Source organism: Pangasianodon hypophthalmus, chromosome 13, assembly GCF_027358585.1.
Source record: "Pangasianodon hypophthalmus isolate fPanHyp1 chromosome 13, fPanHyp1.pri, whole genome shotgun sequence".
Classification (NCBI taxonomy): domain Eukaryota; kingdom Metazoa; phylum Chordata; class Actinopteri; order Siluriformes; family Pangasiidae; genus Pangasianodon; species Pangasianodon hypophthalmus.
In genome coordinates, this window is record NC_069722.1 from 19,476,982 (window position 1) to 19,504,944 (window position 27,963).

The following is a 27,963-nucleotide window of genomic DNA, read 5'->3' on the forward strand; positions in this document are numbered from 1 at the left end:
GTTTCATGAGAGAAAGCTGGGTGAGATCCAAACATGTGGGATTTGGGCAGGATTGATTGACATGTGAGCTACTAAAGTGACAAAAAATAGAGGTTTATTTAAAAAAAAAAAAAAAAAAAAAAGGGAAGTAAAATCAATTATGAAAATTGGCACTGACAAACACAAAACGCTTTGAAATGCTTGATATAGTTCGCAAAATACCTCTTTTTATTATTATTTAGCTTGATTTCTGTGCTCGGGTGATATGTGATTACTATCTGTTTTTGCACAAGGTGTGTTTACATTTTCCATCACCATCATCCTAGACCGATGAATAAAAGACACTGTGAGTGATTTTACTGCCCTGCCCTGACCCTTTTCATACATCCCACATCAAATGTTTTTTTTTTTTCTGCTCCATTTAATTCTGTGGAAAAACCAAACAAGCCCAAAGTATTAATTCAACACTGATTCAGACTAGCAGATTTTTGGAAAAACACCTTTAATTTATTAGTAAATCTGTGGAAGGCTTTAGAACAGTGTGATGTGACATATCTTTAGAGGGATCATGACGTCATTCAAAAAGTATCTTCAAAAATAAATTGCATATATACGTATGAATGACAAAAAGCCTGATGTGAACATGGCATTTGCATATTTTGCTAATAAATCTAACAAGTGAGACAGGTATCTTTCACACACGCTCTCTATTTTTATTTTATTTTAAGCCTACAGCAAGGTAAAAAAAATATATATATATATTTTTTAGGAATGACTAAAAATATTTGCACATTTCTGATACTGTGATCCACTGAATGAGCTGAAGGTGATGAAGAGATAAAAGTACATGGAAGAAAGCCTGAAAAAAAAGTGTGAGTATAATGAGTGTGTGTTAGATTCCCCTGAGTGTGAGTTTAAACAAAGCTGCTGATTGGTCAGCTGATGTAACGCCCATTATGACATCATCAGCTGGGAGCTGGAATTTAAATTTCCAGCATTGCGTCAGTGTATTTCAGTGAAAAAATTGTACACTTTAATCTGAAATGCTAAAATTCCTCAGGGCATTTCTTTGTTAAAAAAAAAATAATCAGAAAGACAGAGTGTGTACATTAAGCACTTCGGGAGGAAAAAGATTTTTCTCGAATCTGATTGGTGTTGATTCATTTCCTATAACATCAGCTCTGATAGTAATTCCAGCTGTAATTTAAATGACAGGTTTATATTAATGCACTTATTCTAATACATTACTGTTTCTATAGTAACGGATGCTTCAGAAACATGTGTAGTCATTGACATGGTGAAGCTTTCTGTAAGGAGACGCTTATTTGCTATTTATGGAAGGAGTCTCCAGTGTCAGTCAGAGGTAAATCTGTTCCTTTAAGTTTTGCGACAGAGGAGAGTCTTCAGGAGAGAGGACATTGCGCTTTGTTGTTTCTCTGTAGTATTTCTGTTATTATCTTGAAGAGAGAGAAAAAGAGAGGCTGATGAGGGAACAACTATTTATTGCTGCTATAAGGTTTTTTCACAGGCATTTCATGGTGTTCACTATAATTGGATGTCGGTCTTTAATAATTAAAAAAATTTGCCTGGACAAATTGCTGTTGTATAAGAGGAATAAAACATTTTGGGGGACATACTGTTATATGAAATATAATCCACTTCGGGCATCATACCATCCAGCCACTGATTCTTTTCCTATAACAGCACATCCTGCCGTGATTTATTCCTTGTTTATTCTTGTTCTTTTTATTACTGATTATTCTTTTCGGTATAATTATAATGTATAATAGAATTATTTTGTATATGATCCTGATACAAACGCTCATCACTAAATAAAAAAGCAATAGAATGGAGAAGAGCTGAAATGGCTGAAATGGTCTCTAGTATTTTTAGAGTTGATGGAGTGTGTATTAGGCCTGTGTGTGAGTCACGTAGACAGCAAGTCTGTGTGTGTGTGTGTGTGTGTGTGTGTGTGTGTGTGTGTGTGGATGGTCAGACGAGTAATTGAGTGGATGCTGCGTGTAGTTCAGCCTCAACAAATCCATTTCACAGCTGGCAATCTGATGGAGAGAGAGAGGGGGTTGAGAGAGAGCGAGGGAGAGTGACTATAATGATAGGGGATGTCAGAAACGAATAAAGCAGAGGACGGACGTGGAAAAATGTGAATCGTCCTCCATGCTGACATTGAGAAGCAAAAGGTGACAAACATTATTTATCAGGATACTTATTTATACATATTTCATGACTGTACAGGTTTGATCATTTATTTGTACTAGTAATAATTTCAAATAGGAGCTTAAAGGTATAATGTATATATGTGTATATATATATATATATATATATATATATATATATATATATATATATATATACACACACATACATATACTGTATATGCTAATTGGGATCCCAATCCCAATTATATATCCCAATCCTGAACCCATTAGAACAGAGCAGTTTAACTTTCATTAAATAAAATGAAAGACATCATCATTAGAATAAATAGTAAATACTCTCTGGTTGTTGTTTTAAACTGACAAACTTTAACACCTCTGTTTGTTAGGACTTCACTGCAGATGAGAGAGAAACACCACACTGAACGCAGTGGAAGTCAGAATTAATTTTGCATGAGACCTGAATATTGATGCTCACTGTGTGTGTGTGTTTGTGTGTTTGTGTGTGTGTGTGTGTGTGTGTGTGTTAGAGGGACAGAGGTCAGTTTGGTGAGTGCAGTGAGAGGGACAGGGTCCTGGGAACGTGCAAGAATCCTTTGTGTGTCTGCAGACTGAGAACAAACGACTTTGCATGACAAATGAACGTCTGGTCTCTCTCTCTCTCTCTCTCTCTCTCTCTCTCACTCACACACACACATTTTAACCTTTCTGCTCTGGAGTGATACTAAAAATGATTTTAGTAAATGTTTGGTTTCTAATTTTCCAACTTTATAATGATGGAAATTTTTTTTATGGGTATACTGATATTTATGTAACTTATCCCATTAATAAATGTTTTTAGTGAAGCATATCTTGCCACATATTAATTTACATATCCATCACTACTGTCCATTAACTTCCCATTTGAATTACCCTCATATATCCAGTTAAATTTGAACCATCACACATGGGTAAATTCGATCAGAATCAGAATATGAACCTCATTTGGGGTCAGGATATAGAATGCACAGGTTCAGAATCTTAATCAGAATCAGAATCTTAATGAGAACCCAAGCTTGATCCTATATCTGAATGTGAATCTGAATTTGATTGTTAATCAGAATTTGTATTAACACCTGAATCTGAATTAGAGTCAAAATCTGAATTAGAACCCTCTAACCAACCAGAATTTGAGTTAGAACCTGAATCCCAATCTGAATTAGAATCTAAATCATAATCTGAATTAGGACCTCAATCTAAATTTGATCATGAAATCAGAATCTGAATTTAAATTTGATTGTAAATAAGAATCCGAATTAGAGTCTAAATCAAAATCTGAATTAGCACCTGGATCTGAATCAGAATCTTTATTAGAACTTGAAATCTGAATCACAATCTGAATTAACACCTGAATCTGAAACCAAATCAAATTAGAACTTGAATCTGAATCACAATCTGAATTACAGTCTAAATCAGAATCTGAACTACAGCCTGAGTCTGAGTGAAAATCTGAATTAGGACCTGAAACTGAATCAGAATCTAAATCTGAATCTAAATCTAAATCTAAATCTAAATAAGAACCTGAATCTGAATGACAACATGAATTATAATCTATATCAGAATCAGAATTAGCACCTGAGTCTGAATTAGAATCTAAATTAGGATCTGAATTTGCACCTGAATCTGAATCAGAATCTGAAACACATGGAAATGTTTTGATTTTATCACAGGTTTAAAACATAACATATAATACATTAGTTCACTCTCGAAAGGCATTTGAAACCTGCAAGGATCAGACAATAAAACTGGAATTAACACTGCTGCAGTTAAATGCCAGGATGTTAAGTGTATGTGTGTGTGTGTGTGTGTGTGTGTGTGTGTGTGTGTGTGTGTGTGTGTGTGTGTGAGTGTGTGGCTGCACCGAGGCAGAATGACCTGCCGTTAACAGTGCAGTGCTATTTTTTCCACTGCGTGTGTTCGCTTTGTGTGAAAACTGAACACGTAGGCAGATTCCTGTATGCGCTCTCTACATTGTTGCTAATGCGTTTCTGTTTTTGTCTGGTGTTTTTGTACTTGGCCCTCACTGGAAAAAAGAAAAACACAGACACACTTCTGTGCATGGGCAGCTGAATGAAGGATGACATCACACATCAACTGTTGAATTTCTCTTTGGCCTCATCATGTGTTTTAGAAATGACATATAAATAATGTCTTATTTCATGCTTTATTTTATAGATTGATCAATGTGAACTACACGGCTAGCTACGTATTTAGATATGTTTGTTTAGCACCTACTCTGACTGTCCCTACCAGTATGCTATCTTTAATTCTTAATTTTATAATGCTAAAATTCATGTTTAGCTAGCAAACACCTGAAAGAGCATCTGCTTGTAATACTAGCTAGTGTGTTTAATAGCTATCTAATATAAGCTAGCTGGCTTTACTAGTTACCCAATACATAACTGTAATTTTCTTCTAAATTTGCATTACTTTGATATTTATTTCTTATAACTTTCTACCTTCATGTGACTTTCTTTTTCTTTCTTTGTTTCCTTTCCTTTTACCTTTTCTTTCTTTTTTTTGTAGCTATTTTGCTCCTTTTCCTGTTCTTTCCCTTTGTACCTATATGTGAATTTTCTGCTTTATTATTAGTTTTTTAAATTCCTGTTCTTTTTTTTTCTCTTAACTATACATGACAATCTTTGGGGACATTGTGGATTAGTAGTTAGCACGTTTGCCTCGCACCTCCGGGGGTGGGGGCTCGAGTCCCACCTCTGAGCTGTGTATGCAGAGTTTGCATGTTCTCCCTGTGCTTTGGGGGTTTCCTCTGGGTACTCCAGTCCAAAGACATGCGTTGGAGGCTGATGGGCATTTCCAAATTAGGCTCCCCGTGTACGATAAGTGGTACAGAAAATGGATGGATGGATGGATGGATGGATGACATCCTTTTGGGGTCTTTAGTTTTCTTGTTTATTTTTATGTTGCCCGTGTTGTATTAGATTACATCATGTATTAGCTACATGAGAGCTGTGTAAACAGATTTTCTTTAGTCACAGTATCCTTGACCTGAATCAAAGGCAATAAAATGATAACACTTATTAATGTTGCACTGTGTGTGTGTGTGTGTGTGTGTGCAACTGAAAAACCAATAAAGCTACATTTCATTAGGCAATTCTGTGTTTTATAATGACTATAAAGTTCAATGCAAACCAAACTTAGTAACACGTGTGGATAGCTCAGAGGCAGATCAACATTTAACACTAATGCAGGTAGTCTGGCACGGATTGACACTTACAAGCCTTTAAACTTCTTGTTAGCCATGTTGAATGTGGCTTCAAAACCAAAGGAGCAAAACATGGACACCAAGCATCTCTTGGCTCACTGAGTAAATTTAAAGTAAGTCAAAGTTGTTTATACTTTTCAATTTCAGAACTTCAGAAACCAGCACAGATTCCAGAAAAACATCCATCCAACCATCCATGTTCTGTACGGTTTATCCTACACAGGCTCTCGGAGAGCCTGGAGCCTATTCCAGGGGACTTGGGGCACACCCTGGATGGGGTGCCAACCCATCACAGGGCACAATCACACAATTAGGACAATTTAGAGATGCCAATCAGCCTACAACGCAGGTCTTCAGACTAGGGGAGAAAACCAGAGTACCTGGAGGAAACCCCCGAAGCACAGGGAGAATATGCAAACTCCACTCACATAGGGCGGAGGCGGGAATCAAACCCCCAACCCCGGAGGTGAGAGGCAACAGTGTTAACCACTAAGCACCCCTCCTCTGAAAACAAACTCTCTGAAATTGCCCCTAGGTGTGAAAGAGAGTGTGAATGTGTATGTGCATGGTGCCCTGTGATGGACTGGCATCCCATTCAGGGCGTATTCCTATTTCACGCCCAGTGTTCCCGGGATAAGCTCCGGATCTACCGTGACCCTGACAATGAATTCTACACATAAATTCTACTGAAACAAATGTCAGAAAATTTCATACATTTATTTAATTTATTATTGGACTAAAGGTGAGTATGCTAAGACTGATGCCACATTGTTGTTAGTTATGTCCTTAAAATCAGAATCAGAATCTCTTTATTGCCTGGTGGTTACCTCGAGGGTTTATCACAAACAAAAATATTCTTAGTTATTATTATAGTTATTTATTCTTAATAGCTAATCGGGTCATTCTGTGGTTCAGTCAGATAGAGCAATGCTAGTTATCACAGCCCTGTCTGCTTGCCTCGACCCTCTGTGTACCGCGCGCACGCGCGCTCTTTCCAGGCACATGCGCTGCGCATGCGCAGTGCAGCTCAGGAAGGGGGGGCGGGGGACGGCGCTCGGGTAGTGACAGACAGATGCAATGCGAGTGAAGGAAATGGCGGCTGAGCAGGACAAACGTTTCCCCTCCTAGATTCTGCAAAAGCGTTACATTCATATAGCCTTATCATCTGCTTTCATTTGCTCTCTACTGCACTTTAAAACTTTACGAGGTGAGCTGTGGTTTTGCATTACAATTTCCGATTTCATGGTGTGTGTGTGTGTGTTTTTCCGTCGTGCAGTTGGCGTGTAAAATGCGCACGAGCGTCATCATATTAAAGCAGCTTAGACCTGCGAAATGTTTTTTTCGCCTTTTAAGTAACCAGCTTTTAAATTCCATAAGTGTATATTGTGTGTGTGTGTTTTTAAAATGAAATTCACCATCGTTTAGCAGCGTTTAAGACCCATTTTTGTCGAATGTCTAGAGGAGTTTGAAGCAACAACAAAGCCATAAAAATAAATCGAAGCTTTTTCTCTAGCACGCGCAACATAAAGCTGCCGTTTGGTTAGCATTAGCAAAGCTCTTGTTTAGCTCGATTAGCTCGCTCGCTTGTAGAAATTCTGTGCCAAATATTTAAAAGTAGTCTCGTTTTTTTTAATTCCCAGTTTTAAAACTAGGCAGCTTGTGTTACCGAGCAGCTAAAGTTTCCTTTATTGTTTTATTTTTTTCTTAAAAGCTGGCAATGGCTAGTAAGGATACATATTCGACCTCTGCATTGAATTGGTGTAAAATACATATATATTTATATTCATAAAACAGAAAAATATATACTAATGATAGAAGTTATTCAATAAACTATTACTTTGTCATGTTAGTGTAATGTTAGATAAATAGTTTGTCTAGTTATTCGGTTATATAATGGAGCAGCTGATGTTTTTAGTTAGCATTAGCAAGTCGCGTCGCCGCATTCACTTGACCTATACATTTGAAACTGGATTAAAAAATTTGTTTTGGTTTCATGTTATTGGTTTAAAAACATGGAAAATGTTGCATTAGGTAAATATTAGCATGGCTTTAACACAAGCGGCTGTTTGGGTAGTTTAGCTTCGAGGTGAACGCAGTTACTGTTCGAGCGCAAAAAAAAAAGCTAGCATGAGCGGCTAACTAACGCCACACGAAAACGAAAAAAATGTATCCGGACTTTACAGTTTTCATCAAAATATGTGTTTTTTCCTCAGAATTAAACGATAGAGCATTTCATTAGTTGGTGTAATATAACAGTGTAGTCGGGGGGAGGAAGCTGCTGCTATTATGGTAACCGGTTAACTGTGTGTGTGAAGTGCCCTACACAGGGAGGAGTAAAACACTATGTAGTGCGCTTTCTCGTATCTGTACCTCTGATATTTGCATAACTCGCTGGTTTGATAATTAAAGGTTCTGGCCGCGCTCCAAAACAAAACTCATGTACGCCACAATAGGCGCTACACACTACTCAGTGGGGTGGAGAGCGGTTTGGGACGCGGCGCGGTGGGGGAGGTGTGCTGGAGTTTGTTTAAGGTTCTTTAACCATTTCAGCTCCGCGTCGTTACAAACTGTGTTGGGTCATTTAAAAGGTTAAACATTTATTTGATGTATATAAATGACTCCTTGAGATATATCATAATATATACTAATCTATAGTAAGATATAATAATAATATTTTCTGAGGTGTTTTTTAAATAGTTAACATGTAACAGAAATGCAAATGGCCAAAGTAAAGTCTGTATGTCTTTTGAATTCTTTTTATTTATTACTATTATTTTTTTTAAAGGTAAGGTTTCTCACACTAGCGAACGTGAATTAGTCTAAGATCGAGTGAACTGCATGGTTGCAACACGCTTGGTGTGTTACTGTTTGCAAATTTTTTTTAAGGTGTGATAACCTGGTCTAAAATATCACTGTTCCTCAGTATGAAGGTATTAATCAATGCACAGACCAGTGGGGAAAGTTAAAGGAAACGTTGCTTACGAAATCTTCGTTCACTTTGCACATCTTCGTAGATACAACAAAACCCCGAACGAAAAAGCTCAAATCCCCTGACTGTTCTGATTTCTGAAGGATAAGATTTCCAGACGTGTTTGAGTGCTTTCACACCCGTTAAGGCTGATTTATGCTTACTGTTAACTACACATACGCAAGATAGCCGTTTTTGCGTATCCTGCAATACTAACATAAATAATAGAGGCAGTATAGCACCGTGACACCGTGTCCTCAACTGAATAAAAATGCATACTTGTGCACTATTTTAGACTGTTAGTGAGTGCTAACACTACGATTTTCTTATTACAGTTAGTGTTTGAGTTTTAAACCTCTTAAACCTGCCAAAACGCCTGTCTTGTGTACCTTTCTAATGGATTTTCTAGACTGGTAAATACTTTTGAATGTACGGTGAGGGTTTTTGGTTCGAGACTCAGATCATGACGACAGTCACGTCAGCGGCAGAATGTGTTAGAGATACGGAGCTCGTCAGTCTGTTTAACGGTGCTGTGCGCGAAATCGCTAAACATTAGTTTGACTTGGGATCCAGGTGGACAGGGACGTTCTGGCTCCAACGTACCACCCAGTGGACGCCGCTTTTAATCCTCCTGATGCATTTGGTTTATTCAAGGTTGAGTCGTGTTGTCACTGTGGTAGACTTTGATTGGGACTATACTGAGACCACCTCACTGACATGGTTAAACTGCACCGAAGAGGAAAACGCACCAGGGTTCAGTTGAAACAGACTAAAAGCTACACGTGGAAGCACCCTAAGTAATGTTTCCGGAGGATGTCTGTAGTACTTATGATCGATTTGCGTGGGATAAGTGATCTCTGTGTAAGTTAGAGAGATGAGAATGTGTTCACGATGTACGCGTGGTCCTCACACTAAAAATTCCAGTGGGCACCACATTCATCTTCAGTAACCGTTTAATCCTGATTAGTGCCCTTGCGGATCCAGAGTCTATCCGGGCAATGCTGGGCGCAAGGCAAGAGAATTCACCTCGGCATGCATGTAACAGACCTAATTTTAACACACTATTTAGTCTTTATAATTAACACTCGTTTCTAGGGCGTGTGGTCACCCAAGTTGTGCTTGATCATTAGCAGATCACATGACCATAAAATGTATGTATGCTATACCTGTGTTAAGAACTCAGTAACTTAGTAAAACCCCTGAAAGTATTGCTTCTCTGACAACTCCTTTTAAACGTCATGCATCAAAATGTATTCAAATTTCAAATGTAAATTGGTTTCAGTGTGACATGATGGAAAAGAGTGCTTCCTGGAATGTCTGAAGAAAAAGCGCAAAACCTTTTTTTCCCCACAGGAGACAATGGAATCTTTGTGAACGTGTCAATTAGGAAAGGATGTACATCATAGGGTTCTTTCTACAGGTCATTTTATAGATGATAAAATATGTCGGTCATTACAGATGCATGCACACACAAACTGAAAAATTAAGACGTGATGGATTCTAATGGGACGAAAATCCCAGAGATAAAAATTGGTAATGGGGCTCTTCCCATGTAAAACTGATCTAAAAAGGACTTCAGAAAGGTAGAATGACTTTTCAAAAAAAAAAAAAAAATACTAATGATATAAGAGGAAAAACAGTGGCTGCAAGGAAAAGTGGTGTGCTGAGACACAATTTTGAGAAAGTAAATGTCTAATCATACCCAGTGAAACCATGACACTGTCATGGTGGTTATTCCCATAGATTTTTGTATTAGGGTCCTTTTACATTTGTAATTCTGTTTGTCAGATTTGAATCAGAGTGGAATTAATGGTTTGTGGTTGGTTTGGTTGCACACTGGACATAATTATACAAAATTAAAAAGAAAAAAAGAAAACATTTGGCAAACAAACCACTTCCTTACATAGAAATGATTAAAAAAAAATGACACAAGCACAGAGAGCATGGTGCTCAATAAATGACTACACAATTTATATATAATTTTGCAATACATTGAAGACATTTGGGTTTGGAAACAAAAGATGAATATGAGAAGATAGATCAGCTTTCATTTCCTGATATTTACATCTGGATGTGTTAATCAACTTAAAACATAGCACCTTTTGTGCCCGACCACCCAATTTTTAGACGAGTGAAAGTATTGGAATAGATAGTCTTAAACTAACTAACACTTAATATTTGTTTGCATATCCCTTGCTTTGCGTGACTGTATCAAGCTGGCAACCCATTGACATCACCAAACTGTTGCATTCTTCTTTATTGATGCGTTTCCAGGCTTGTACCACAGCTTCTTTCAGTTGTTGTTAGTTTTGGGGGTCTCTCCCTTCAGTCTCCTCTTCAGGAGGTGAAATGCTGCTCAATTGGGTTGGAGTCTGGTGATTGACTTGGCCAGTCGAAAACCTTCCACTTTTTCCCATGATGAAGTCCTTTGTTGTGTTGGCAGTGTGACACTGCCTCCACTGTGCTTGACCAATGAGCTTGTATGTTTTGGATCATGAGTAGATCCTTTCTTTCTCCAAAATTTGGCCTTTCCTTCACTTTGGTAGAGGTTAATCTTGGTTCCAGAACTTTTCTGGATCATCTCTGTATTTCTTTGTGAATTCACATCAGACCTTCTGATTCTTACTGCTGATGAATGGTTTGCATCTTGTCGTATGTCCTCTGTATTTCTGCTCTTGAGGTCTTCTTCAAATGGTGGATTGCGATACCTTCAACCCTGCCCTGTGGAGGTTGTTGGAGATGCCACTGACTGTTTTGTTGTATATTGTTTTCGGTCTCACAGTATTTATCAACTGCTGTTTTCCTTGCCCGACCTGATTGATGACTGGCTGTTGGTATGCCAGTGTCTTTCTTTTTCAAGACATTCCAGATTGTTGTATTGGCTATGCCCATTGCTTGTAGAATGGCTCTGATAGATTTTCTGTTTTCTCAGCTTTAAAATGGCTTGCTTTTCTCCCATGTTCATCTCTCTGGTGTTCATGTTGGTTTATCCATTTTAACAACAAATACAGTCTTCACCCAGGGCTCAAACCAAGAGTAGACGTTCAGAGCTATTAATTGTTTAAACAGTCAATCTAACAGGGTACACCTGGGAAACAAGAAACACCTGTCAGTCACATGTTCCAATATTTTTGATCATTCGAACAGATGGTTGGGTTCAAACAAAAGATGCCATGTTCTAAGTTTTTTTTTTTTTTTTTTTTTTTTTTTTTTTTAAACACATCTAGATGTAAATATCAGGAAATGAAAGCTGGAATTCAGATCTATCATCTCATATTCAAATACAAAGGTTTTCAGTGTATAGAACAAATAATAGAATTGGCCCTGTGTGTTCCAGTACTTTCGGAGGAGACTGTGTATGTTTAAATGTGTGTATACGTACGTGTGTACGTATGTAATAGCTCACATGTACAGAAACAAATGCTGGTTAGGTCTTCATTGATATCTGAAGTTATTGAACTGGTAGCACCACACGGTACATTAGTCAACTGGCACTGAGCTAAATGAAATCTTAGTAGTTTGTGTGAATTTTTTGGGATGTGTGTAATGTTTACATTTCACATTATCGGCTAAAACACACACGCTGTTGTGTAGGCTCGCAGCGAGAACAGGAAAAAGTGATTAACTATTAATGGAGCTGTTGGCCGACATCCAAATGGCTCCCTATTTGGTTTGTAGTGCACTCTGAAGGGTGCTGAAGACATTATTTTACACCTTGTGTAAGGCACCTAGGTATTATTGGCCATTTGGGGCCATTGATTTAGACTGCATGCTAGACCACAGTTTTTAGCATTTTCAGTTTTAAATCTTTTTTAGGTTTACGCTTGATCAGGTTTAAATGAACAAGTTGAATGAGCTATGTAAACTTGGTTTTAATTATATTTCACTTTCTTTTATTTAGAGAATTGGATGCTGTTGTCACCAAAGACGTTGACAGAGAAGAAACAGGTTAGTTTTCCCCCTGATTCTTACATGTGTGTGTGTGTGTGTGTGTGTGTGTACACACGTGCGTGCGTGTGCACCTTTCTCGGTTTTTCCAATTCATGCCTCATATACAAAGCTGCTTCAGAAAGGCTGCTCGCGTAAGCAGTTGTTATTGTAAAGGGGTTCAGAGTGCTGCATAAGCTTTACTGTTTTAAATGTTAAATGGGTGTGTGTGTGTGTTAGTGGTTTTTGTCTGCTCACTTTACTGATTTCATGAATTTAAATCTACACATTTCTCATTTTCCACGATTGAAATTATGAGCTTAAACGTTGCTGCAAATGGGTCTGGGCCATACATATTTGTGTTAATGCAAAAGTTAGTCTAGCGTTCGAGCTCACCTAACGGTCAGAAAGCACGGAACAGCAAATAAATGTGACTGAAACGCCTTTCTGCTGGATGTTTTCTAGAAACACAAAATGTAAGGCTACAGTACAGGGAATCAAGTTGTTGGTGAATGTTTTGACTGTAAGATGTCCTCACACCACTCATAAAAGAACTCATTTGAGTCTGGTTGGTGTTTTTTTGATTGAGGTGTTTAAATACAGTAGCTGTTACATAAAGCAAGAGTTACGACAGCTTTGTGCTCAGTTTCATCAGTGTTTCCACGTACCTGCGTGTTCCTGATTTTGAGAATATTAATAAGTATAAAACGCTAATTGACACGCATTCCACAACCAACCAGCTCACACCTCGGTGAGAATGTGTAAAGGGTGATCTCTTTAAACAGTCTGCATACAAATGAAAGTAAGGAGAGAAAACGAAAGTAATGAGCGATGTTTTTCTTTGTGGTCGTCGGACGTACTTCAACAAAATGGGGAGCAACTATGAATTAAAAAAACCAAATGGGACATGAAATCGGCTTGCTGCCGATTTATCCATTGCTGTAACTAAAACTGCTGCAACTCAGGTTTTCCATTTAAAAAAACATTTCTGTGCTTTGGTTATGAGCTTGTCTCCATGCACGCTATTGATGAATAAAGCACACAGAATGTGCTCAGCTGAGCCCATGTGAAACTTAGTGCACGACTGTTTAATCGGCTGAGTCTACATATCGTTTTCATGATATGATATTGGAGTAATAGTCGCCGGGCTGTTTTTGAAGTGACATCATGGTGCTTTTGGCAGTTTTACCCACCCTCTCTAGTCACAAGTGGACATTGTAGACGCATTTGAGACACTTGAAAAGGCCAGGTTTGAACGGCTGTCCATCTCGGCTGGCCACTTGAGCTGATTACCTGAGCCGCATGTTAATGCCAGGTGTAAACAGTGCCTCTGAAAGCCAGAGCATTCCTGCATGTTTTTTTTTTTTTGTTTTTTTTCATTTCTTCTTCCAGAGCTTCCGGGTGTTTGCAAGCTGTCGGACGACCAGAAGGGGCGGGGTAGTAAACAGAATATAATGACTGAGACAAAATGGCTGCATGCTTTGATGTAGATTAGGATGTTGTTGTTTTCACAGTGCCCTTATCTGAAGAAGACGATGCAGAACGAGACTGTTTACAAGAGAGACGGCGACTGAAATTTTTATTTATTTTTTTTCCCCTTCGAATGCATGAAGTGCCCTTTTTTAAGATTAATTTTACTTGGACCTTGTTTAAAGTGGAATGCTTGTATTGCTCTTCTCTAACTCGTCCTATATTGTGATTTAAAATTCAGTGGACGAGCCGCTGTACAAATAAACCAGTCACCACCAAAACACTGACTCAGAAGAAATGGACTGAAAAGGAACACAAATTGATTAATTAAAAGCCGCACGAAGATCACGTTAAAGTGAAGGTGTTCATCAGCACTTCTTAGTTGATAATAGTTTATTAAATAATACACAATTTAATAAAAGGGAACCATGTTAGCAATTCTCTATTGAAAATGCAGGTAAACTGCAACTTACCCATTAAATGACTAAATTACTTTTGCTATTCATGGTGACGAGAGATGGCATGATGCCATTTTCTTTTCTGATACCAAAACAGGAGTGGACAACTCGGTAGCCCAGGTGCTCGGGACATGCAGATTCTGTATCCAATCTATCAGTTTTATATTCACAGTTGCCCGGCAGATTAACAAAGTTCAAGTAAGCTGCCGGTATCGTGGTCAGAGTGCAGGGTTTTTTTTTTTTTTTTTCCCGCTCGTCCAACAACCCAAAGGGGGGAAAAATTTAACTACTTCTACTAGGTATATTAACTAGCTCGAAGACGGTATTTTCAGAATTAGGAACATGGTTGTGGGAGTCGTGAAAAGGGAATTGAGTGAAAATGCTAGCTGGACTCAAATAATGAGAAAACAACTCGGCTGAAAACTTTTTGTTAAGGAGCCGAACAAATGATGCTTCATCACCAGAGAGTTGTCAGGACAGGCTATTTTCCATAACGTGTGTTAATCCATGTTATTAGAGTGTCATATTTTAGAGTTAAATTAGCTTAATTTACCCTCTGTTAACCAGGCAACCAAGACAAGGGACGTGGCAAGCACATTATAGGCAATGAATTTTTGTCCACTCTGCGAAACCTTGGCGAATGAACAATTAAAAATGAGCGATAATTAATCGAAGTGCTTCGCATGAGCTGGTCACCCAAAAGGACTACATAGCCATGAATGTGTGTTTTATAAAAGGTAATCTGCTCTCTTGCTTTTCTCCTCTTTCAGCGTAAAATCTTTCCACTCAGCCGACATGATAGCAGCTCTGAAACCTGCCTGGCTAAATAGCTAGCTACTTGCTGCTGTTATAATTAAATGACTTATTTTACATCATTTTATCTTACTGTGCACTGCAGTTCATGCTGTAGTGTTTCAGCCTAGATTTGTTACCGGATCGGATTTGTTCTTTCTATACTCCGACCCAGAATTTTTCAATACAAGTCATTGCCAGAAGAAGGGGGCATGGCCAGACGTTAGCATCTATTCAGTTTTAATAACTAATTACCCAGGCAGCAATGTTTACAAAACTGATGTCAGGACTGTGAATGAACCAGATGAGTTATTAGCTGTATGTAAGCTCATTATAAAATCGAAGTCAATTATATGAACGATGCATCCATGTGCTCTGTGTTAAACAGAATTCTTCTATATTATCGCCCTGCTTCGAAGTCAGACAACGCAGCCTATGTCACACATGCTATGAGACACAACACAGTTTATTTTTGTCCTCCTTAAAGCTGCAGACACCACATTTTCTGACAGACATTCAAATCATCTGACTTGATAGCCATCGAGATGCTATCACCAATCGTCTCGAGCCTAGTCTATGGGTTTCCTGTCATTTGTGCATTTTTGTGGTGCGTTGGAGAGTTCAGCACCTATTCACTGACCTCCAGAATCAAACAGTAGACTGTGGTTGGATTAGACACGGTGGCTTTAGGTCCAGGACTGTGGTTTGTTTGGATGTACTGGCAGTGGAGTTGGAAACTATGGTCAGATTAGCTACAGTGGCTTTTAGTCATGCATTGAAACCGCTTATTCTAGGCCAAAGCTGTACCGCGAGCTCACTAACTATGGATGTGAGAGTAATACAGAGCATTGCATTAGGAAACAGAATCCAACTTGTGACACGCTTTGTGTTTAGATCAATGCATCAGCTCCATTTTATTGCTCGTGCCTAAAGCCCTGTTTGGTTTGGATTAATTTGTCAGTAGGGTGTCTGTACTAATTTTTTTTTTTGTCAAATAAACGTTTCCTCAGTGATAAAACTCTCGCATCTGGTCAGCAATAAAATTACCTAAGGAGGAGTGAGTTTCTAGTGGTTTTTTTTTTTTTTTTTTTTCACACTATGAACCCGGATGTTTTTATCACGTGCGTCATTAAATATTTAAGGAACTGCCAGCGATATTAGTCATTATTTATAGAAAATTAAACTTTCTGATATTGCACATATGTGAATATAAAGTAATTTATACCTGTAGCTACCATTACAAAAGCTTCTTTAATCAGCCTGCGGGATCTTACTTTTCTTAATGATTTTTTTTCCCTCCTCCTTAAAATGCTTTCCCAGGTGGCGTGCGGAGTCGAGGTTTTACCACCAAACACAAGTATATGGTTCAGTGCCTCTTCTGAAGCATCCATTTTTTTTGTTTTGTGATTCAGAAAATGTTTTTAACAAGATAGTAAGTAATATCTGGGGAGGGTCACTGATGCACATTCTACAAGACTAAAAACGGCCAGTAGCAGCAGTCAGACATCGTTTTCCCAACGTGAGCCAACACCTGCATAGAAAATCACAGGCATGTGCATCCGGACGTGACAAAAATGATCAGACGACTGCTGAGTTTGGCGAAAAACAGTAGGAAATTCAGTCCATAATTTTCCCTCAGAGGAGGACGGGGGAAAAACACTGACATGGCTGATCTGCACAGAAAAATATCATAAAGTAGCACCTGTAAAATAGGAAATCTCCCCAGATCTCCATGTAAATTGAATCGCGTCTGGATAGGATTGAATTCAACTGGATGTGCAACTGGGATAAATTTCTTTTAAGCTTTGCAAGTTAAATATGTAAAAATGCTTCATATTAAGGAAAAATGAATGCTACTGAAAATATGTTAAGATATAAAAATATTTATATTAAAATATAAATATTAAATAAAATACTACAATAAATAATTAAATTATAGGATTAATCAGATTGTTTGCCCAGTATGGTGTTATTTGAAGGGGATAACAAATGTTTTGGCTTTGAGCTGAGTGTGTTAGCTATGCTATTAAAATGAACTGTAGCTGTCGATGGGACAGTAAAGCAGTGCAGAAACAGGCGCTACATCGGCTGTATCTGAGGCGAAGGTGGCTTATTTTTGTTACAAATGCTTAAGTAACGACAGGAAAATGAAACCGAGATTTGCTGCACGTCCTCTGAATGACTGCCTTCTTCTTCTAGAGGCACTGAGGGCTGCTGTGGTAACAACTGACTTGCCTCGACAATCCAGTCTCTCATTGCTTGCACAAGAGTTGCTTGGGTGTGTCTTGTATATTTAACCAATCAGGCAGCTCTGTGTGTTTGATGGGTAAAAGTGACGGTTTTAATTTCAGGGTGAGTTTTAGGCCACAGGCAGCGGAATTCTTTTCATATTTGTCACATTACAAAATAAATGTAGACATTTGTATATGTATATATAAATGGAGACGTGTGTGTGTACTTGAAAAAAAAATTTATATATATTTATAAAAATCTTTGAAATGGTAGACGGGTAGAAGTATTGCATTAGCTGTTTGTCTGCAGTGGCATAATTTACCACTCTGATCCTGTAAGTAGATTATCCTAAGCTTTCTCTCCCCCATTACCACATAACTTATTTCTCAGTGCTAAAATTAAATCTCACATGCATTTTAATTCTTATGTTTATAGGGAAGACAAAAGGAAAAGAGCGGGCATTTCATGGCAGGAAGAATATTCTGCAGCTGAAGGACGATAAGAAAGAGGAGGCTGGGGTAAAGGTAATGAGATCAGGGCTGTGTGGCCATGTCTAATATTGGTGACATAATATGTCATAACAACATAGTCGTAAGTCTGGTGTGGAGACGACGTCACAGGACACGCCAGACGTATGTAACATGCTTCGTGCACACGTTACGTCATTACAGCGAAAAAACGCCAGCAGCTCGTTACGAGTGGGTTTTAGCTGCAATTGCTAGTCGTGTTTTTTTTTTTTTTTTTTTTTTTTTTTTTTTGCTGCAAAACTGAAGTCGGAACTGAAGAAGAAACATTGCGAGTTATTAGCTGTAACTGAGTTCATTAGAAAATTGAAATAAAATTATATAAACTGCATGCACACTGTGGTGAACAGCAGCGGAGATACTTATTGAGTTCTTGTACAGTGAAGTTGCCCTGATAAACAACACTGTTTCAGTTTGTTAATTTAATCCCCGGTAACGTTCTGAGATTGAAGGTACTCACGGCTTTATCTGTTCGGCGGCAAGGACAAGGGAAGCTAAGATGTGTCAGAGAAGGATGTTCTGTTGCTTTTCTTCGGAGCTCAGCAGGTTATATGAAGGTTTGTCGGATACTAAACAGGCAAAAAAAAAGAACACATTACAATATACAACACATCTTATTTTTCATGATCTTAAAGGCGCACGTTTTCCCTCGGACTTGATAGACATTTCGATAGTCGGAGTCTGTCGGCGATTCACGATACTATCGACAATCATCCCAACCATACATGGAAAAGAAATCTGAACTGTTATACAGGCGTAGACAATCCTCACATTGCCTCTGCAGTGTTCTGTTGTGGTTAATGTCCTATTTTTACTACAGAGGTTAATGGAAAGGCTGATGATTCAGAACTTTATCTCTTGACCTTGCTCTATTTGCTCTGTAAATTCAAGCTACACTGAAAAGAAAATTTTGTGTGTATTTTGCAAGTAACATTAACTTAAGTAAGCTGCATTATAGTAGAGCAATGCACAACCTGTGGTTGGTAAACTGCTGTGCATCAGATTAGCCCTAGCATCATTTAAACACTGCCACCGTGCACAGAAGAGCTACATTATCTGTTCTGCAGCACACTCGTTGCCGCACGAATCTTTTTCTCCCCTTCACGGCCCGTGCTTAATAGGAATTCTACCCTTGAGGGCCATGTGCTTGTCCTGCTTTGAAGGGAGATGACAAAACATGAACTGCAGTGTCAAGTGGAGCTGGGCAGTACGACATTATATCATCAGTATGCTCAGAGTTTGATATTTGACATCACCACAATCACGCGTGGCCGATATGATAAAAATATCATATATAGATGTTTAAAGATAATTCCATGATTTATTCACTCACCGGCTACTGTAGAAGATAGATAGAACCCCCTCTCTCATCAACAAGGCGTTTCTGCCTACAGAACTGCTGCTCACTGAATGTTTTTTGTTTTGAACACCATTGTGTGTGTGTGTGTGTGTGTGTGTGTGTGTGTGTGTGTGTGTGTGTGTGTGAAAATCCCAGGCTTTGCCCTGCGGTTACTCAAACCAGCCTGTCTGGCACCAAATCACATTTTTCCTTCATTCTGTTGTTTGATTTGAAGATTAACTGAAGCTTATGACCTGTATCTGCGTGGTTTTAAGCATCACGATGCTGACATGTGATTGGTTGATTGGTCAATTGCATAAATGAGTAGGTGTACAGGTGTTCCTTTTAAAGTGGCCAAAAATGCCAGTAGAACAGAATTTTTGCACTGCAAAACTGCCAAAAGCTTTTATTTGATGCTAGCTGAAACTTGTATTTAATATATGCAAAAGCAGTTTTAGGAGGAAAAAAAAAGCTGTAAGTATTTTACATTAGGAACATCTACAATTTTTAGAAATAATAATTTTACAAAACAGCAGAGTTTGTAACTGAACTGTTACAACAGTTACAACTGTTAAAACACGAATTTCATCAATACCTAGCGCTAACCACAACAGATTTCCTTACTACCTCTCTTACCACCTATAACGTGAAATAAGAACATTACCCAGAGTCTGTAACTCCTTTAAGATTTGATCAGACTCCCTAGGTTTCTTCATTTCCTGTCTGTAGAACATTAAAGACCTGACGTCTTTTTGTTTAAGGGTATGCCCTTAAGTGAACTAGCCGTCACTGAAAGCAGTGTACAGATTTAAGTGCAAGTTGCCTCTGCTTCTGACATCTCAAGTGGTTTTAAAAAGGCTCATGACATTTCTCGAAATGGCCTTCAGTGTAGTACGGATAGGAACTGGATGCAAGTTGTAGTGTTCAGAAAAAAGGTTTCCTGACCCCGTGCGTAACTATAGTTTGTGATGACGTAAAGCAGTGTATCCCTGTCAGAGTGACTGAAAAAATTCCACCATGCAAAGGAACTTAAACATTTAATATACTATTAGAAATAAAAGTACTCTTTAGGTAAGACCTGTCAACATGTATTCTGTTGCTTGGGACGGTGTTTCATGATATCACAAGAACGAGTGGTTGAAGGTTTGTAGGATTTATATGGAATTTGTCATTGTAACCCGCAGATGACCTAATTAGATTTTGAAATTGATCCAGACAAGGTCAAGGTCACAGCAAGGTTACACCTGATAGTTTTTCTTCAATAGCTTCCTTCCTGCAGAAGTATAAATCAGGCCTTAATGACACTAGATACGAGTTGTGTCATTAAGGATAAGTCATTCATATTCCTCTGAAATCAAAACAAATAGGTGAGCTTTCTGTACCTTTTCCTTAGTGACACCAATATATCTAGAAAAAATATGAATCGAGAACATGATTTCATCGTTATACACTATCAAGATTTCTCCGTCACTATGAGTAAGCAATATTTTATTGAGTAGCGTAATATTTAAAATTATGCTCGAGTTTTTTTTTATGTAGATTTTGTTAGGTTTTGGTCGTTAACCAGAGATGCTGGATGCCAATACAGACGTCTGGAAAGTTAAGATTTGATCTAATGATGCTTAACAACCTCTGGCATGCAGATAATGATAATTCTTCAGCTTTAAACCTACCTTTAACACGCATCGGATGCCTTTCGGTGATGACCTTGCTCCTCTCCATCCCCATCGGCACTGCTGGCGGGGGGTGAGGCGTATCTTGGTATCTCAAATGCTGTGGCTGTGTCAATCAGTCCAGCACTTCAACACACCATCACTCTGACTTACTGTTCAAAAGGAAATATTTGAACATATGAAATCAAATCACAGCTTTCAAGCCATTTAATGGGGACTTTAAAACGGCTGAATTTTCAGGGCTGATTTATTCTTTTGCATCTGTGAAGATTTGCAGTTTCCTGGTGCAGGTGTCTGCAGGGGTGTCTGTCTTTAGTGCGCACACAGCGCTCAAATGGACCCGTACTTGAGAATCTTGTGTGGCTATATTCCACTTATTGAAATAGCAGACATTCTAGTAAGAACACTAATTAGGCCTGAATTCTAATGTTTGTTTCTTAAACACTTTTCTTTTTGCACCGTAGTGCCAGAACATACGAAGTCCAGTTCCTGCCAGCCAGACCACCTCTGTCAAATCCTGCACCATCAGCGATGCCAACTGGCCCAGAAACCGCCAGCGCCCGCCACATCTCAGCCGGAAGCAACTGCTGAAATTTTAGCGCCGTACCGCGGCCCTCGCCGCCATCCTGGGAACTCAAGTGCAGCTCACGTCCATCCACCGAGGGAAGCAAAACGCTGAGGGGCCTGAAGTATACTGCACCAAAGCTCACCTCTCAGGTATTACTTTTGACTATTTATCTCACTTTACCCACAGTGCCCCTATGTATTGTGTGTATTAGGCGTTACATTTCCTGCACATTAAATCACTTAGGACTAGCCGTTTAGCTAATAGGTTCTTCCTCTTATTTCGTTGCATAGTAGCTGCTGGTTGACATTCTCTTACATAAAACCATCAACAATGATAGTCATTTTCAAAATTGCTAAGTAGATGAACGAATCAGTGACTGAGGTATGTAGTATCCATTATTAATTCGTATCTGTTATTAATAAATGTAATGTAGTGCCGATCACCGTGTAGGTCCATTACTGCCAAGTTAAAAAATCCTGATGTATGATGTGCCTTATGTTTTGATTGATCATATTTGATTCTGTTGGTTGTTGTAGTTGTAGTACTCTGGTAGAAATTAAGCCTGGGCAGTAAGGACAATAAAATCACTTATCTGGAATGATTGACACATGACCCAGTGCTGATGCTTGACAGACAATAATCACTCTTGCTGCATAAGGGAAAAGAGCTAATAGAGACAGTAGCATTTTATCTGGAATAGTGGTACATGGCGCATGTTAATATGAAAACAAGGGCTCACGCCACAACACACTGTAACCATAACAAGACGCGGCCACTGTAATGTCAGTGGGGGGAGGGGGACGATGACACTGGTTGCAGCCACTTCACAGAGAATTAGCGTAATGGGACATGTTATACACCGATCAGCCATAACATTAAAACCACTGACTGGTGTCTAATATTGATTATCTCGTTACAATGGCACCTATGAAGGGGTGGGCTATATGAGTCAGTTCTCGAAGTTGATGTGCTGGAAGCAGGAAAAATGGACAAGCGTAAGGATCTGAGCAACTTTGACAAGGGCCAGTTTGTGACTAGACACCTCGTTCAGAGCTTCTCCAAAACAGCAGGTCTTTTGGGGTGTTCCTGGTATGCAGTGGTTAGTACCTAACATAACTGGTCCAAGGAAGAACAACTGGTGAACTGGTGACAGGATCATGGGCGCCCAAGGCTCACTGATGTGCGTGGGGAACGAAGGCTAGCCCGTCTGGTCCGATTCCACAGAAGAGCTACTGTAGCACAAATTGGTGAAAAAGTTCATGCTGGCTATGATGGAAAGGTGTCAGAACACACAGTGCATCACAGCTTGCTACATATGGGGCTGCATAGCCACAGACTGGTCAGAGTGCCCATGGTGACCCCTGTCCACCGCTGAATGTGCTTACAATGGAGCTATGGAAGAAGGTGGTCTGGTCTGATGAATGACGTTTTCTTTTACATATTGCGGATGGCTGGGTGCATGTGCGTCGCTTACCTGGGGAAGAGATGGCACCAGAATCCACTATGTAAAGAAGGCAAACTGGCGGAGGCAGTGTGATGCTCTGGGCAATGTTCTGCTGGGAAACCTTGGGTCCTGGCATTCACGTGGATGTTACTTTGACGTGTACCACCTGCCTAAACATTGTTGCAGACCAAGTACACCCCTTCATGGCAACGGTATTCCCTAATGGCCTCTTTCAGCAGGGTAATGCGCCCTGCCACACTGCAAAAAATTGTTCAGGAATGGTTTGAGGAGCGTAGAGTTGAAGGTGACTTGACTTGGCCTCCAAATTCCCCAGATCTCAATCCGAACAAGCATCTGTGGGATGTGCTGGACAAATGTCCGGTCCGTGGAGACCCCACTTCGCAACTTACAGGACTTAAAGGTTCTGCTGCTAACGTCTTGGTGCCAGATTGTGGCCACCTTGTGGTGTTGTGGAGTCCATGCCTCGACAGGTCAGAGCTGTCTGGGCAGCACAAGTGGGACCTAAACAATATTAAACAGGTGGTTTTAATTTTATGGCTGATTTGTGTGTATATTTCCTGTTTTATTATATATATAATTTTCCTATTACTGATATTAACCAACGATGTTTGGTGTTTGGATTGCAGCCTGGCGAGCTATCCACATGCAGCAGAGCATATTTTTCACTTGTTTGATTGCAACATACTGAGGAAAATTACATACAGTTTAGTTTTTCAGAGAGATCGGATGGCTTGGAAAATTAGCAGAATATACTACATCGTCTTTTTTTTTTGTTTGTTTTTTGGACTTCTCTTTTAGCACTGGAAAATGCTGTGCTAATTGCAGGTTGACTAGTGCTTGGTTAATGCCTCAACGTGCCTGTTAAGCTTTTTCTAGCTTTTTCTAGCATTGTGTACGTGGATATGGATGTGTACATTTGATGATTGAGATTTTTTTTTGTTTGTCTGTAAGGCCCACAAATGGCTCTGGTGGATCCTCTAGTTCTCCTTTGTTTGGTTAAAAACCAGAATGCTGCCCAACAGTAATGTAGTGCCTGTCTTACAAACCAACATCAGCCATGTTTGAGTTCAAGGATGGCTTTTCTGCAATTGGCCATTTTATTTCCTCAATGTTTACTCCATGTACTCAGTACTGGGCTCAGTGTTACTTACTATGCGATTTTGATTAATTTTTTAACTCTTAAAAAAATTGGCTAAAGTTGGCAAAAACAGATATCTATAACGTACTCCAATGTTAAAAATGTGAACTCCACAAAATGCTGCGAGTTATCACTAAAATATGCCAAGTCTTCTTTTTTCCTCAATAAAAACGGCAGTCAGCCTACATAAAAATCTGGAATGGTTAACCATTGTAAAAGTGTTTTGAAAACTGATGTTAACTGACCCCCTGGAAGCCTTGTGCTTCTCCGTCTCACGTTAGCAAAGTTTCGGTTGGTGATCATGGCTTGATTTTCTTGTTTGGAAAATGCTGCCAAACTTGTGTCAGTGGAGAACGTTTCGAGTTCATTAATATGAATAAAATCCATCGGTGTGTGTTCGACTTGGCTAACATTAGGCAAATATATAGTTGACATCAGTTAACCATATTTATTAGGGATGTCACCGAAAAGTTTAGGCATGAAATGCTCAAAAATAGCACAAAACGAAGTGCATGCACACTTACGTTGCTGTACATAACATCGTTTTCCTAGAACAGACTTAGCTGAGCATCAGCTTTTCCCTCGAACACCTGGTGATTACTGTATGCACTCTGGTTTCTACCTAGACCGAGTTGTATAAGGACTATATAGAAAATCTACTGCACACAAACTACAAACTACTGTGTGTCTCAGGTATTTGTGTTGACTAAAGATCGTAGTGTCTGTCAGATGGCTTTCGCTTTCACAATTAAGTTTTATAGCACATGGCTGCACCCCTCACACCAACACAGATGCAAGTCTGAGCGCGGTGAAATAAAAATGGAGGGCTTGTAGGTTCCCCACTGCAAAAAAAAAAAAAGCCAAGACGAATGGGCTGGTTTGGCCAGAACAACTGTCCTGTCATGTGGTGAAATCAATACAGTGCTTTTAACATAATGGAATAGCATCTAATTTCTCCACTATAAAATGTTAGTTTTTGTGTAAGGTACCCCTATGTGGTTATACGGGTCAAAAAAGTGATGTTGCATTCAAGTTTTTTTTGAAGGTACCATAATAACGTTTAGCTATGGTACTCAGTGTTAATTACTCCTAGTGATTTTCTCTCATCTGACGCTCTCATGTGTATTTGCAATTCATTCTGCACTCAGCACCGTTCTTTGTGAGGCCCTATATAAATTAAACTTGATTATCGTGCTTATAGTGATAAATATTGGTATTTTACAGTATATTTTTGTTGTTGTTTCTTAGGCATGGCTCCCATTCGGGACTCGGTCAGCCACTCCCCTAACCAAACAGGTGACACTTTTTTTTTTTTTTTTTTGTTGGTTGCTAATTGTAGTGTGCTTTTTGTCTGTATGTGTGTGTCTGTGTGTGTGTGGGGGGAGGGGGGTTGGCATGTAGCTCTGCTGATTAATGTTGTTCTTTTTTATGACATAGGGCAGCGTAACAACCCAGTGAGCATTTGAATTTAACTATATAATGCATAAACTTTCACTAATTACCAAATATAGTTTGTTCTGAATTTCAGTATCGTGAAAAATTAAACCTTATAGCAGCATAGCATTGCTGTTCCTTGTAGGGTCATTCCAGTTTTTTTTTTTTCCCCTCTGTCTGTGAATGTGGAGGATAAAAGAAGTTTCTGAGGAAAATCAGAAATCATTTCTATTCGCATGTATTTCACTTAAAACGATATAAGCCTTCAGAGGTGCCATTTTTGAAAACCGTGCTTTCGCAGCAGTACACTGAAGGGGAAAGGACATGGAACGTGAAAGACGCATTTGTTTGCTAGGAGTCATTTTTTCTTCTGGATAGATGTGTACGTTGTCCTGGGAATTTGTTAACGTCTGTCTTGTTTTTTTTTTTTTTTTTTTTTTAAACGCTGCTAATTATATAACACACATCAGTCTTTTGCCTCGCTGTTTTCTTACTGTTGGTTGTTGAACACATCTTTCAAAAAAAAAAAATAAAATCGCTAACCTTACCCCTACATCCTCTCCAGAATCACATCTCCGAAACCGTGCTAGTGCATGCAACTCAACAGTATCACCTGATTAGTTATGTCTACATGCTACCAAAAAATCTGTCTGGATCTCAGTGGAAATAAAAGCACTGGGAAGAATGTGTGGTGTGTCACCTTTTAATATTTACTTTTAGTATGCGGGCTATAATAATTTTTTGAGCATTGAGCTCTTTGAGTTATTGGGTATTCTTTGTGTATTGAGCTTTATCACTGTTTCTGCAGTTTATGTCCTGGAAAACTTGTACTGCTGAGCTACCATTCCTGCTAATTTTCCTGTGGTTTTAGCATATGGTTTAGAGACAGAGCTTATTTTGTCATACCAAAGTTCAGTGAGGTACTGGCTGTCGTTCTGTTCTTTAAGCTGTTTGAAATCTATAGTGACAGCATAGGGGTTCAATATGTCTTGTAAGAACCTTTTTTTGTTGTAATAATTAAATGTATTTATTAGTGTAAAGAGGTAAAGATGTTCCCTATTCATTTTAGCTATTTATTAGGAATTAAAACCAGAATTCATTATTCAATACGAATTATTTTTAATGTTTAAAATGATACCTTCTGGGTTATTGTAGGCTTTAACTGTTCAGTTCTTTTCCTTATTGTAAAATCATTTTAGATAAAAGTTTCTGCCAAATGAAAGTTTTTTTTATATTTTTCCATGATATTAGCTGTATTGCAAATTGAAACCCCCACGGCAGCTTTTCTGGGTTTTTCCTTCTGTCTGTGTCACTTCAAAATGTCTGCTTGTGTTTCTTTTTATTTTGCTGTGTCTGTTGCTAGCCCACTCGGTGAGAACAACCTCAGACTTGGCAAATGCAGCTCTTCAGTGAGACTTGGCAGCCATTTTTGGAGTAGCAAGCACAGACTAGCAGGAATAACTTTGCTGGGAAAAAGATTGGAATGCTTAACAAGAATACTTTGGCTTGAACTTGCGTGTTCTTGAGTATTGTCACCTTGTCTGGCTGGCTGCCGTCAAAGTATTTTATATATCCATACACCCTTAAATACGATTTGTCCTCTCTCTGTGTCGTTTTCACTCTCACTGTCTGATCTTCTGTCATGCTGCAGTGTCATGCTGCTTTAACAAAATGGTGGGCGCTGTGCTTCTTTTTCAGCCGAGCTGGAATGCAATGCTTCCCGTGGCGCGAAATGTCTGCCAGTTTAATATGTGTAGTGGCGTAGTACAGAGTCTGGGTCACTGAACATCTGCGGTTCATCAGCTCTACTGAATTTTCCCAATGTGTGTGAAGTCACACCTATGTAAAGAGACTTACTCGAGACCTACCACGGCATCGGACATTTTAAAGCACTTTCCCAAATGCCAAAATTAATTCGTGATCAGATGTGTGAAGAAGTAAAACACTAGAAAATCTACTGTGTCTAGCATGTCATTTTGGAAGCATTTTAAAGTATTTATTTACAAAAGCTGCTCTGTGTTCCTCCCCGTCAATCAAAGTGACGCTAGACTATTTGTGCATATTAGCTCGTGAGTGCTTTTTTTATTTATTTATTTATTTATAGAGAATGCATAGATGTGAGAATTGATACAGTAACTGAAGATATAAACTCATAATAGATAAATATGAAAATAAATAGCGTAGTCAGTTAGGAAGTTAATCTGTGCTTAGCTATGATGTAGCAGGGGCAGCTGACTTTACATGTGTAAGGGAGCTCATGTTAGCCTTCACCCCCTGAAATATGTTGTTTAATGAGGGAGACCTAGATAATGAGATGAGTATTTTAAATGGCTAAACTGGGAGGAAATTGGGTTTAAAAAAATGTCAATTTCTAGTAGCTCCTTTGAGAATACTGTCACCCTTAGTCTTTACTAAGGTATTTTACTATAGTTGTCTCTTGGATTATCTTGTAGTATTTCTAAATAATTAGCTAATGGTGTCCTGAGGGCTGGGTTTGGATGAGCGCTTTGTGTAACTATTATTAAAAGTAATTAATTATTAAACTTATTAATAAAGCTTT

The 27,963-nt window shown here is 38.8% G+C and overlaps 1 protein-coding gene across 4 annotated transcripts in view; it reads left to right on the forward strand.

Annotated features, from left to right (window-relative positions):
* The first annotated feature begins 6,463 nt into the window (after positions 1–6,463).
* The window catches only part of LOC113528521 (trinucleotide repeat containing adaptor 6A), a 43,639-nt gene continuing 22,139 nt past the window's right edge, over positions 6,464–27,963 (forward strand). For 2 of the 4 annotated variants that reach the window (XM_034309661.2, XM_026917118.3), the window contains exons 1-4: positions 6,464–6,622; positions 12,285–12,331; positions 21,263–21,515; positions 25,218–25,265. In XM_034309661.2, coding sequence (XP_034165552.1) covers positions 25,220–25,265 — 46 coding nt within the window. In that variant the 5' untranslated portion in view covers positions 6,464–6,622; positions 12,285–12,331; positions 21,263–21,515; positions 25,218–25,219. Of the gene's footprint in view, positions 6,623–12,284; positions 12,332–17,697; positions 17,787–21,262; positions 21,516–25,217; positions 25,266–27,963 lie in introns of all 4 variants that reach the window. The other 2 variants (XM_053239077.1, XM_034309662.2) reach the window with 2 other exon arrangements.